Source organism: Vicugna pacos, chromosome 9 (assembly GCF_048564905.1).
Source record: "Vicugna pacos chromosome 9, VicPac4, whole genome shotgun sequence".
Taxonomy (NCBI): Eukaryota; Metazoa; Chordata; class Mammalia; order Artiodactyla; family Camelidae; genus Vicugna; species Vicugna pacos.
The window spans coordinates 17,447,893-17,461,567 of NC_132995.1; the positions used below are offsets into that span (position 1 = coordinate 17,447,893).

At 42.8% G+C, this 13,675-nt stretch overlaps 1 protein-coding gene across 1 annotated transcript in view; it reads left to right on the forward strand.

Moving 5' to 3' along the window:
• CEP89 (centrosomal protein 89) overlaps window positions 1–13,387 on the forward strand; it is a 67,436-nt gene extending 54,049 nt beyond the window's left edge. Inside the window, exons 18-19 of the mRNA XM_006212209.4 lie at window positions 5,895–6,064; window positions 10,648–13,387. Coding sequence (XP_006212271.2) covers window positions 5,895–6,064; window positions 10,648–10,888 — 411 coding nt within the window. The 3' untranslated portion in view covers window positions 10,889–13,387. The remainder of the gene's footprint in view (window positions 1–5,894; window positions 6,065–10,647) is intronic.
• Window positions 13,388–13,675: the final 288 nt, after the last annotated feature.

Below are 13,675 nucleotides of genomic sequence, written 5' to 3' on the forward strand. Positions count from 1 at the left end.
TCTCCAGGCTGTATTGTTAAGTTGATGTTGAGCTTTGTGATCTAGCCCAGCGTTTGTTGGTTCGGTTAGAAACCGGCTCCTCTCCCGCGAATCCTGACTGCACCCTCGGTTTCTCTGCCTGAGAAGGCCGTTCTCATTGTACTGACCCTCCTACCCTTGGCCACCTCCCTCACCTGACCTCCGCTCTCCTCCCTGTCATTTGTGTTCCGACTGCCGGCCTCTGGGCGTGCATCTAAATACTCGCCAGCCGAGCTGATTTCCCTGGGGCAGTGGCTGGGGCGGGGCGGGAGAGGCCCTGTGAGGGGAGCGTCTGTGAGGGCACATGGCTCTGACCATGGGGAGTAAGATCTAGGACCTCTGCGCTCAAGTGCGTGTGTGTCTAGGACAGTGATTACAAGGACCTGTTAAGTAGAGAAATAGATTGGTGACATTTCATATATTGGAAAATTAGCAAACTAGGAAAAATGAAACATTGGCTGGCTGTATGTAAATACTTGTGGTATTGGGTGAACAGTATGCATATATATGTATGTAAACATATGCTGTAAGTTTGTTTTGTTTTAAGGAATGTACATTTTAGTCCTAAATTATTTATTTTTAAAAAGTTAAGCAAGGAGGGGAGGCTATAGCCCAATGGCAGAGCACATGCCTAGCATGCATGAGGTCCTGGGTTCAATCCCTAGTACCTCCATTAAAAACAAACAAAATAATTTCCTCCCCCCGACCAAAGATTTTTACAGGAAAAAGATTCAATTTAAAAAAGAAAAAAATTAAGCAAAATTTAAGATTGCTCAGACTCAAATATATGTCCTAATGTGAAGAACAGATTTTATCTTTCCTATGTTTCATAAATATTGCTTAAGTGACACAAATAGTAAGTTTTGGGGAGCCACATTGCCTTGTACGTTCGGATTTTCAAGTAGTACAGACAGAGATGCCAACTGAAGGTCTTTCTGGTTTCCAGTAGGGTCTGTACCACACGGCATCCTTAAGCTTCTCTGACCTGGATTCTGCGCTTCGTCCAGGGAAGGTCACCTCCCTCGAACTAAGTTCAGGGATGACTAGCACGCCCACCAGAGCATCACTGTTCCCATTTATAATGGCCTGGTGTTCTCAGGGACGCCCTCACCACCAGTGCAGAGAACTCCTTCCCTCTTTGGACCAGAGCGGCTCCACCCTTCCCAAATGTGGGCTCTTAGGCATGATGCTACTTGAAGAAAGGAATCTTTTGCTGAGAGGGAAAGTTCAAAATGTCTGTATTAGTTCCACATTCAGAACTCAGAGGAATCTATCCTGTGGCTTCCGGTGGTAGGGATGACTTAATTTAACTGGGTAATTTAACTTGGAATTGTATTGTCTTCTAAAATGTCATCATAAATTCTTAGCTGATATCTTAGTTTTCCAGGAATTTTATTTGTGTGATACAAATGCTGTGTCACAGAATGTTCACCAGCTGACACAGTTTTAAAATAAATGAGGTTATAGGAAATTTAATCTTTAATCTTAAAGTACACTTAGTTGTCATTATAATCTTTTTTTTAATGGTAGTACTGGGCATTGAACCCAGGACCTCATGCATGCTAAGCATGCCCTCTACCAGTGAGCTATACCCTCCCCCTTAGTTGTCACAATCTGAACACCAAAAGGGTAAAGAAAAAGAAATCTGTATCTACACATGTTGTTGTGGAATTGCATAACACGGAAGGCAAAGAGGAAATCTTAAAAGTGGCCAAAGGGTGAAAATGGGTTTTTTACTCCTTTTGTACCAAAAGGTCAAAAATTCAGAAGTTTGACGATACAGAGTGTTTGGCAATGACACGAAGCAGTGGGAACTTTTCTATGTGGCTACTGGGGCTGGAAATTGGTTCTAACCTTTAGTAAAGGAGAACATTGACACAGCTCACAACCCAGCCATTCCTCCCTCATCCTTTCCAGAGAAAGAAGCCCTCACACAGGAGCAACCAGAAATCGTGTAAAGAAATGACCCCATCAGCACTGTTCATAATTGTCCCAAATGAAATGACCCCATATCCGTCAGCAGTGGAACAGATAAATAAATTGTGATACAGCCATAAAGGAATACCTAATAGCAATGAAAATGAACAAATTATATTTACAATATTTAGCAAGCGCATCTCACAAACATAATATTGAGTGAAAGGAGCACAACATAAATGAGTACCTGTGATATGGCTGTATTTATATAAAGTTTAAAACAGGCAAAATTGGGGCATACACAGATTTTAAAACTGAGGAAAAAAAAGTAAGGAAAAGCATATAGCAAAAATGAGATTAATGATTATGTCTTAAGGGGTTGGGACTTCGGTGTTTCCAGGATACTGATTATGTTCTGTCTATTGACTTAGATGAGAATTACATGGCATTTGCTTTATTATGAATTAAATTACTCATATTTGTTTTCTATGCTCTCCCCCAAATATCCACATCGTTTTATCAGTGAGGCTTACTTTGACTGTTTAAAATTGCTGTTCATTCATTCTTCCGTATTCCTGATTCTCATTTCCTTGCTTTGTTATTTCTTCCATAGAAAATGTCACCTTCTAACAGACTATGTAATTTATTTATTATGTTGATTGGTTATTGTCTCTTCCGACCAGATTGACAAGGGCAGGGACTTTTTTCTGTTTTTGTTCACTGGTGTATCCCAAGCACTGAGAATAGCACCTGACACATAGTATTCAGTTAATTCAATAACTGTTGGAGGAATTCAGTAACACATTGTACAGTTTTTAAAATTTAACAAAATCAAAAGAAGTATATAAAATGATATCTCAGCTCTGCATCGGAAAGGCTAGAAGGAATACACTGCACTGTTATGATGAGAGTCTGCCTCGACGTATTATGTATGAGTAATAATGAGCAGTTATGGTTTGTTTGTTTTTCTTTCCTGGTTTTCCTGTTGGCTTTTATTTCCAAAAGAGAAGGCCTGATCTTCAGAGTGGTTGACCTTGGGTCATGGGACTTTATCTCATTATTGTTCATCTGAATAAGAATAGTTTTTTTAAAAAGGCCCTCCCAGCCACCCAGAGAAGAAATCAGTGAGCCAGATCCAGGTCAGGCAGGGCAGAACCTCTGGGAGAGTGGAGAAAAGGGACCTGGGAAAGGTTCGAAGTGACACCTCGGGAAACCCCAGTAAAACATGACTCCAAAAAGCGAGTACGTCAGCTTGGAAGACAGGGCTGTGATGCGATCTGGGAGGAGCAGAGCTGCAGGCAGAAGTGTTTCAGAACCAGGCTGGATCCAGAGAGCTAGAGAAAGGACTGCAAGAGAGGTGGTGTGTAAAGCTTGGAAGTTGACCAGCCAGTCATTGCTCCTGCCCTCTCAGAACCTCATCTCATCCCAAAGGAACTGAGTGGCCTCCGTATAAAAATTATATAAGAAAAGGGGAGAAAAATAGAAGTGTAGTTTTGCTACACGTGATGAAAATGCATCAGAGATAATGTTGCCACAAGGAGATCAAAATTGAAACCTATACTCCAAAGTGAATTGATAGGCTCGTAGGTAGACAGACAAGTAAGGAGGTAGAGCAGTAGCCAAGTAGCTAATAAAACTTAATAATGCAGTAAAAGCTAGGAAGAAATACCAAAAAAGCAGAAACACAGATGGCCAGACAAAGGAGGATGTGAGTGGAACCAACACATCTCAGGGAAGAAATAGAAGGAAAAGGGAAACCATTTCAGAAATCGACTAAATTACAAGGAGAAAGATATAAAAAAGCACGGTGAGGGACATAAAAGGTAGACATGAGGAAGGCAAGGACAAGGAGGCAGAAATATGTAAAAAGAATTAGGAGAAATTGATAGAGATCCAACATACCTAAAGAAGAAATCAAAACATCCTGCTCCAAACAAGCATTCTTAAAACTTCGTGTTGATGAACTTTTCTGAAATAAGTGAAGAGTTGAATCTACATGGTGAAAGGGCACATTATGAAAAACTGACCCAGCATGGACCTAGAAAATTGACTCCAAGCCCTGTGACTTTGAGATAAAGTCTTGGACACACAGGCCAAAGATGAAGACATAAGAAAAAGCAAATCATGTTGGCATCACACTCCTCAGCGGCAGCACTGAATGCCAACAGTGGAACCCCCTCTACAAATATTCAAGGAAAGAGTATGAGCCAAGGATGTTTCCATCCAGCCAGGCTGCCCTTCTGACTGTTTTGACCACGTAAGAATTCTGGGAACATTTTTTCCATGAACCTTCCCTGAGGATCAGTCAACCTGAGTTCAGCTAAGAGATGACTGGGCAAATTTCAGAAAAGTACCGCTCATGAGCAAAGAATATATTTAACTGTGAACTAGAACTTTTTTTTAAAAAGCAGGGATAACGCTGATGGAATAAAATGTGTTTTCTGACAATGTAGAAATACTACAACTAAGGGAAAAATGATAAGTGAAGGCTTGGGAAGGGAGGTGGAGAGTGGAATAAACTTGCGGATTGCTTCATCTGTAATAACTAAGAGGTCCAAGGATATCGTTTAAAGATGGAAAGTCAAGTCAGAGCTCAAGCAGATTTAAGTGGGGGAAGAATGAAGAAAAGGTTATCATGAGCTAACACTGTGTTACTTTTGATAAGTGAAGGGACTAAGGACATGTAATATAAAGGCATAAAAATAAAAGTAACCACAAGAATCAAAAGAGATCCATCCCTAAGTAGCAAAATTACAACAGCAACAAAAACATAAAAACAAAGAAAATGGATTACATTACAGTCTTTAAAAATATCTGTAGATAAAACAATAAAACATAAAGCAACAAATCTGCCATATAAGTAAATGTAAATGAGCTTAATTCACCCATTAGAAGACAGTTTTAGATTACAAAACAAAACACTATTCCATGTCAGAACCAAGAGATAATCAGAAACAGTATTTCAGAAAGATTAAAAATAAAAGGATGAATGAAGATAATACAGATTTATGTGAACGAAAAGAAAGCAAAGTTGCAGTCTTTATATTTGGTAAGAGAGAATTCAGGCCAAAAGCACTAAATGAGACTAAAAAAAGAGGGAAAAAAAGAGAGAGGCCTTAATAATGCTAAAGATTACAATTAACAATATACGGTTGTTATGAATATGCACTAAATGATGCAACAGCAAATTTTATAACTACAGGAGATTCAAAGGGAAATGGAAACAGTGATAAGGGATAGCTCTTCTATATATATAGAAATATATATTCTCTGTGTGTATATATATAGAATAGTCAAAAATTGATCATAGACTGGCTACGAAAAAAAGTCTCAATAAACTCCTAAAGCAGAAATAAGGCAGACATTTGTTGACCAAAAAGATGAATACCAGAAATTAATAAACAAAATCAGAAAGCAAAAAATGTTCTTTCACCTGGAAATGTAAAAACTACACAGTAAACTAATTCCTGGGTCAGAGGGGATGTATAAATTGAATTTCATAATTTCTAAAGAGAGCTGAATCTGTGTGAACTGTAAGTCAGAATCCACGTGACAGCAGTTTCGGGAATGCTCAGTGGGAAGTTCACTAGCCTTAAATACTGTCCAGTGAAAATGTGAGAAGGAAAGTAAATAAATCGGGCTTTTATCTCAATCATCTGTTTACCAGTAGAGTGTGACAGACCTTGCCAGGTCCTTTGGTTTTAATTTTATTGGTAGCGTGTGAAAAACTAGGCATGAAACAAGTTAGCAATTTGCTTTTATCATACTTGAAATTCTTTTCTTACTTTCCATATAACTTTTGTGATCCAGACTTGCCCTCCCAGGTCAGACCTAGGCAGGGCTTCCTCAGTTCGGTGGGCTGTGACAGCCCAAGGAGGGGGCAGGGAATGCGTTCACGAAGCCGTCCGCTTGGGCCACGGGCAGCATCCCCTCACTCAGAGTCCGTCCTTCTCCCCCAGGGGTACAAGAAGCAGGCGGCACTGAAACTGGATGACATGAGTCACCGTCTGACAGAGCAGGAGGAAGACTTTGCCAGCAAGACAGCTCAGTACCGGCAGGAGATGAGGCACCTCCATTGGATGCTGCAGGACAAGCAGGATGTCCTGGACAAGGCACTGCAGCAGAAAAGGTCTGGCTGCCCCAGCCCCATGGAATGTTTGTTTTTCAAATGTTTGGTGGCATTTTCCAGTGAAACCCTCTGGACCTGTTTATTTGATTGCCTGTTTTTGTTTTTACATTTTAGTTTTATCTGATTTTACTATTGGTCTCGATTTTTATTTGTTCCTCATTTTTTAAAATTTTTTTAAAAGATTTCCCCTAGCAATTGACATATAACATCGTGTAAGTTTAAGGTGTACAGTGTGGTAATTTGATACGCTTACGTATTGTGAAATGATTACAGTAGGTTAGTTAACGTTATCCTTCACCTCATATAATTACTGTTTTGTTGCTGCTGCTGCTGCTGCTATGGTGAGAATATTTGAGACCTGCTCTCTTAGCAGCTTCCAAGTACAATACTGTTCGCTACGGCCCCCATACTGTACATTGGATTTCAGGTCTTCCTTCTTTTTAATCCTTCCTTTAAACGTTCCTGTTGTTTGAATATGGGACTTCCTAAATCAATCCAGTCTTCTCATTGTCCTTCCCTTTTTTCCTCCTCTTTTCCATCTCTTTGATATTTTTGTTTTATTCCATTCTCTTGGGAAAGTTTATTGGCTTTTGATAGAATGTTTTATTTCTGCTCTAATTCTTTTTCATTTGAGAACTTTAAAATTTTGGATCCGTCCCTTTCTAGAAGATCACAGTCATGAGATCATAGGTGTATTGTGTGCTCTGTGGCTGTAAGGGTCTGTCAGTTACACTTTGTCCTTTAAACATGTGCTAGAGGAGGCCTTGCTAGTATATTGAAGACGCTCGGGAACATCACACATTTGCTGAAGGTAAACCTGGTGTTCCCGTCACGTTGTCTGTGTTTCACATTTAAGTTGGACTTTTCAGAGTGGCTGTGTTGTCTTTGACAGACTGGAACATGAACTGATGCTTGCAGAACAATCGTAATGACACTGGGCTGTGGTTTTATTCAGGTTATAGTAGCATCCACGTATTTGATACCAAGCAGAATGCAGATAGCGGTTTTATGTTTTCTCTCAGCCAGATGCTTCCTACTGCCAAGCAAAATGAAGTCTTATCCAACAGGTTTTCTGTAATCACAGAAGTTCTTACCACCACAAACGGTGATTTTGTGAATGTTGGGCCAATACCAAGTTTCTTGTCAGACAGGAGGTTTAGAATTGCATCAATAAAATGGAACTTTGATTTGTACTTTCTCTCATATTCCATGTTGGGTTTTTTTGCCCTTTAATGATTTGAAAGTTAAACATTCTATTTCTGTTCTTTTAGTGGTTACCCTTGAAATTTCACTATACTCATCATTATACTTAATTATACTATACTATACTTAACATTAAATTATGCTATACTTAATATTATACTATACTATATTATACCATACTTAACATTAAAAAAAATCTAAAATTAATCAGCATCTCTACATTTCTACCCCCAAATGCAAGATCTAATGCTCTAATCTAATTATTTCTCACTCGGTTTATATGTCATTGTCTAGTGTCATTACATGTCAATACAGATCTATGAAAGTGAAAAGCAAAATCTATTTTATACCATTATTTTTAGCCCCAGAAATCACATACTACTAGTTTTCATATAGTGGTTTTATTTTGACTTACATAAAATGTGCCAGTTTCTTTGCTTACTATTCTTTTTTGCATCTCAAACTTCTTCCTAAACTACACACTTTAGAAGTTTCTTTAGTGAGAGTAAGCTTTCTCAGGTTTTGTTTTTCTGAAAATGTGTGCATTTTGCCCTCATGCGTGTGAGTTGATTTTTGCTGGGTACAGAATTCTACCTCGACAGTCTCAGCATATTCCACTGTCTTCTCTGTTTCATTACTGCTGTTGAGAAATTTTTTTATCATTTTTAAAACTAGATGTTCCATCATTTCTCTTGCCTCTTTTAAGGTCTCCTCTGTTTCTTGTAGTCTGCAGTTTCACTGTGTTTAACTATGGATTTCTTTTTACTTGTCTACTTGGTATAAGTTATTCTCTATATTTATAATTTTATCTTTCCTTACTTCTAGAAAATTCTCAGTTGCTATCTCTTAAAGTAAATCTTTTCTCCTCATTGTTTCCTTTTGGAACTCAGATTAAATGTATGTCAGACCTTCTTATTGAATCTTCTGTTTTCTATCACCTTGTTTTTCTGGTCTACATTTTGGGTAATTCTCAATATTTCTGTTTTTACTAATTCTCTGTTTTCAAGGTACTGGATTTTTGTTTTTGTTTTTGTTTTTGTTTTTTTTTTGCAGGGGGAGGCAGTTAGGTTTATTCTTAGAGGAGGTACTGGGGATTTGAACCCAGGACCTTGTGCACGCTAGGCATGCGCTCTACAATGCACTGTTTAACCCAGCCATTGCGTTTTTAATTTCAACAACTGTATATTTCAATTTCAGAAGTACTGTCTGGTTCTTTTGAAAAATCTGTTTAGTCGTTTTTAAAATAAATTCTTGGTCTTCCCTTATTTTTAATACATCTTTTATTTCTTTTAACATTTCATTCATAGTTCTTTTGTATTCTGTGTGTGGCAGTTTCATTACCTGGAATTTGGGGATCTGAAATCTGGTTTTGTTGACTCTTGCCCTATATGGCTTATTTTGTTCTATGAACAGTAATTTTTCACTCTGAACCCATGTGTGGGTTGAATTTAGTCTGTGGAGTCCTGGGGGCCTGGATTGAGGGTGTTTTTCTCCAGAGAAGATTTGCGTTTGCCTCTCTTTGATGCCAGAGAGTATTTCCAACCTGGAGTCACTTTAATTTTATTACTAATTTAAAAAATAGTCTACAGTAATGTTCTTCTTCTTCTTCTTTTAATATGAAAGGACTTTGCAAATATCCACAATGCCATTATTACATTTATATGAATGTATAGTTTCTTAATATATATTTTTCTGAACTGCCCTCTGGGTGGCTTCCTCTGCACAATATTTCACTCTACTAATTCTCTTTTTGTCTGTGTACTTCTAACCCATCCATTGAGTTTTTTTCCCTGATTGTCTCAAAAATGTCTTTTAACTTTTGGTTCACTCCAGTTGAGGCCTGAGGATGCTCCACAGTGGGGAACAGTGTAGATTCAAACCCCAGATTCATTTGAGAACAGGCCAGTGTCCACAGTCCGCAAGGATCCTCTTGGAGGAGATTTCTTTTGATGATTGGCAGATTTTCCACCCAACCATCCTTTCTTTGAGGGTTCTTCACATGTCTCCACTTACCTGCCTACTTCTGGGAGACATACTTCAGAGTGTTTCCAGGAAGAAGAGAAGCATGGATATGAGTGAGCCCTGGGGTTTTCTGGCACCCCAGTTTGCGTGGGCCCAAGACTAGTCTCCATTCTACAAAAATTTGGGTTTCCAGCATGGGCTTTTGTCCTCAAAGCAATACCAACGTTTTGTTTGCCTACCTCCGTGGTTTCGATTTAATCTTCATTTTTTTTTCCTGCCCTTATAGATTTCCTATTCTCTTTGTTTTGAGCTCAGCTATACATTAATATGTATCAAATATCTGGGTATTCTGTGTCAGAAAACAGAGGCCTGGGGACTTTCTAGACAGTGTAATTAAACAGTGTCCAGCACTCAGCAGGCCTCACGGGCCTTGGAAGAAAACAGCAGTTCACAAGAAAAGTGACACTGGACAAGTGGCCATGTCCCCGGCCTCCCTGAATCTCTGTGTTCTCTGTGTTAAACAGCAGCCCTAAGTTCCCCTGGTAATCCAGTTTCTGACATTTTCCATGACCGTCTGGCAGTGTCTGTGAAGGAGCTGGCCGCCCCAGCCCTGCCATCCTGCGCAAGGCCTGCTCCTCCTCCCAGGCTCAGGCCAGCTTTTCTACCCTCCCTGGGGCTCACTGTCCCGGGAGGTGGTGGCTGGTATGCCACTCTGCTCCCCCGGTGGACCACAGCCCTGTGAGGACACGTGTACCTTGTCTGCCCTGTTTCCTCAAACCCCCAGCGTGGGGCCCGTCACAGAGTCCTTGCTCGGGACTTGCCTTTTCTCACAAGCTTGGTTCTTCTTGGTCCCCGCGTGGTCTGGGCCAGTCTGTCCTGGGTTATGATCCCTACTCCCCACGGTCCCCTCTTCACCCTACTACCTCACTCTTTGTGTCTGGGCCCATTAGTGGCTCTGTGGGTGGGGGCTGTGAAAGGTCACTGAGTGTTGGCAGGTCACAGTGGGGACAGGCAAAGGGGACACAGGGCCCTGCCATGTGGGCGCCCACAGCCAGGCCATTGTGCTGTCAGTCAGCTACCACAGGGATTATATTTTTATTTTTGAACACGTTAATGCTACAGAGAACAAGAATGTGTGCACTGGTGCCAAAATAGAGGAAAAGGCAAAACACAGAGAGGAAAGCTAAGAAGTCGTTTTCAGCCTGTGCCTTTGTATTTTTTCTATTTCCAGGGACCCCCGTGCTTCGTTCACACTGGGAGTCTTTGCCTCAGAACCCAAGCACCATGGACTCTGTTCTCTGACCTTACACATTCTTCCAGTTGGGTTCTCGCTACTTTAGGATTCATAAAGGCTTTATAAGTACTTTTTTTAATTGTGTTATTTAAAGATTTTCCCTTGTTTTGTTTCTTTCTCTCAGAGAAATAGAAGGCGAGCTTGACATTGTGTGGGAGTCCACCACCAAGGAAAACCAAAGGATCCGAGAGCTGCTCCAGGCCACCCTGGAGAGGACGGGCCCAGGGAACACCGCCAGAGCTTTCAAGGACACCTGCCTGGATGGCATCTCTCAGGGGGACATGCTGGATGGCTGCAGCTTCAGCTACTGTGACATGAAGCCACCTCCCACCATCCGCCAGGGTCTGCGGGAGCCCCTGGGCTAGGGCCCCCTCGGCCGGAGAGGCCCGCCTGTCACAGGCCCAGGGCGGGTGGCGGGGGCAGACCCCCCCACCGCTGCGGCGTCTCTCCTCGGGGCAAGGAAGGAATGAGCTGTCTCAGAAATTCAACGCACTTTTTACATTTCGCTTTATTTTTAAAAAGTGCTGCTGAACTGTACTCAGCCAGTGCACATCCTCTGACCTCGTGCCAGGGAGCCGGGCCCTGTGAGACCCGGTGCTCAGGCTGACAGCTGACCTGAGGGCTGGCCTGTCTCCGGGCTCCTAGGTCTGCAGCTGGGAAAGCGCCGGAGGGCACGGCCGGCCGGAGCGCGCGCTCAGCCTGTGTGTCTGATGAGTAAGTTGAATTGGATGAGCCTCGGGTGGAAGCAGTCGCAGTGATATCTGTGCATTAACTCTGGGTGCTATTTCATTGTTTGGTTAAAAAAAAAAAAAACAGGTGCTGATCCTCATGCCCCAGTAAGTTGTGCAGAACCTGTCCTGTCTTCCCTTCCCCCCAAGCCCTTCTCTGTCCTCCTAGGGAAGGTCATTTTTCTGCGACCACGTAAGCTTTCTCCCTCTTTGAGAGCCCTGACTTTGAACATCCAGGTGGGGTCCCTGCCCTACTGCCATCACTGAGAAGGATGCCAGGGGCCGCGCCACCTCCTCAGGTAGACCATCCCTGCCTCTCGGGACCAGTCGCGGGGACGTCCCGGCAGTGATGCCGGCCGTCTAGGGCTGCTTGTCCCCGGCACGCTGGGAGAACGCAGGGACATCCGCTACGAAGTACCCTCAACAGTGGTACGGAGGGTAGATCCCGTCGCGTCCTTCACCGGACCCCTCGTAGCTGAGGCCTGTGTCAGTTTAGGTGTGCACTTAGGTCCAGTGTTGGCCCCTGGTCATGTATAAAAGTTGCTCTTTGGTTACTAGGTATGAAGTTGAGATGGGAAATCATTGTTCTTTTAGATTTCATTAAAATTGTTCAACAGTTAAAGAATTGTAATTTATTTTCATTTTACCAGAAGCAGAAAGACTCACCAGGATTTAATATTATGTATCATCTCCTAGGAGATGACCTAGCGAATAACTTTGATGCTATTTCAGGGGAATTTGTGCCAGCTGTCTAATAATCCGTAGACAGGCTGAAAGGTGGCAGCAGCCCCGTGAGTCTCTTGCCTCCAGACCGATGCTCAGGAGCCGGCTTCCCCATGGGACACTGCTGTCGTCACATCACCTAGAGAACCACTTCTGTCGTCCCTTCCCTCTGCCTTCAGAGAGAACATTTCTTTCCCTTGAGAAATGAATGTTTGTACATTTCTGCTTTGTCACACGTTACAGATACACTTTGCAAGTTCAGTGACCTCAGGACCTCATCATGGCCCAGCAGGGGTGGGATTGTGCAGTGCTGGGCGCTGCAGGAAATGGGCAGACAAGCTCAGAGTCCAGGATGCAGAGGAGGGCAAAGCAGGCGAGACGGCAAAAAATGATGCAGTGCGAGGCACCGAGCCCAGCCTCGAGCTGGACCACCCCGGCCTTGCAGTGTGGACAGGGTCTCAGGAGGTGGAGGAGGCAGAGGGGGCTGTGTGAACAGCAGGAGGGGCTCTGGGGCCGGAGGTTGGGGTGGGCTATGAGGCCTGACTGCCGGGAGGGGGCCCCTGTTCCTCTGCGTCCTGTAGGTTTCCAGTCTGAGCGGGAACTGGTGTCATTCTCTCTTGGTCCTGGTGAGTCTTTATACAGTGCTAGAATGGTCCTGGTCAGGTTGAAAGTAACCCAAGGCAGACAGTTAGATAACGTGACCCAGGAAGTCAAGAGAGCCCTGCTGCCCTTGGCACTATTTAAAAGCAGCCGTGGGGATGTCAGAACTGGGTGGAGAGGGGGCCCGAGTGTGGGCGTGGCTGTGGGTTTGGCATTGGCCGCGGGCGAGAGGCTGTCCTGTCTTCCAGTCGTCCCTTGCAGAGGGGTGGTGGGATCAGAAGAGACCCCTTTGCCCCTCAACCTCTGAGAAGAATGGGAGAGACCCCACCCTTTCCAACAGTTGAAATCTTTGTAGACCAGTGATCATCTAACGCTAAGGAGAGGGAGGAAATTCTGGATTTTATTAGTTTCAATGTAAGTATATTCAGCAGCTATGCTGTGAATGCTTATGTATGTGCTATTTGTTGAGAACAATGGCAGTGACGAAGGCAAATGTAACTTCAGAGCCACGAGCTTCCAGAGCGGGCAGATCTCAGTGCAGTCACGGGAAAGCTGACGTGTGTGCTGGAGCACGTGGGTATGCGAACCTGCCTTTCCAGCTATAAATTTTATGAAATGTAGATAGAGGTCAGATATTTCTGATGAAAATCTAGCACCCACATTCAGATGTGCTATAACCATAAATGTATGCCAGATTTTGAAGTCTTACTATGAAGAAATAGATGTATGCAATATCTCACTAATGCTTTTTATATTGGTTTTATATGATACCATTTTTATATATTGGGTTAAATAAAATGTTGTTAAAATTGATTTCACCGGGGGTTTGTATTACTTTTTTTAAAATGTGGGCACTGGAAAACTTTAAATCCCACACATGGCTCCCATTATATTTCCCTTGGACAGTGCTGCCTGGACCTAAATGTGAAAAGCAAAACTAAGCTGCTAGAAAATACTTCATGACTTTGCGAGGGAGGGAGAAGGGAGAGGGGGAGGGAGAAGGGAAGAGCAGGGTGAGCCTCAGCCAGCTCCCCAGGCCTTGCGGGCCCCCAGCCCTGCTCCCGCCAGCCAGGGCTTGTGAACTGTCCACTCATCTCCTTC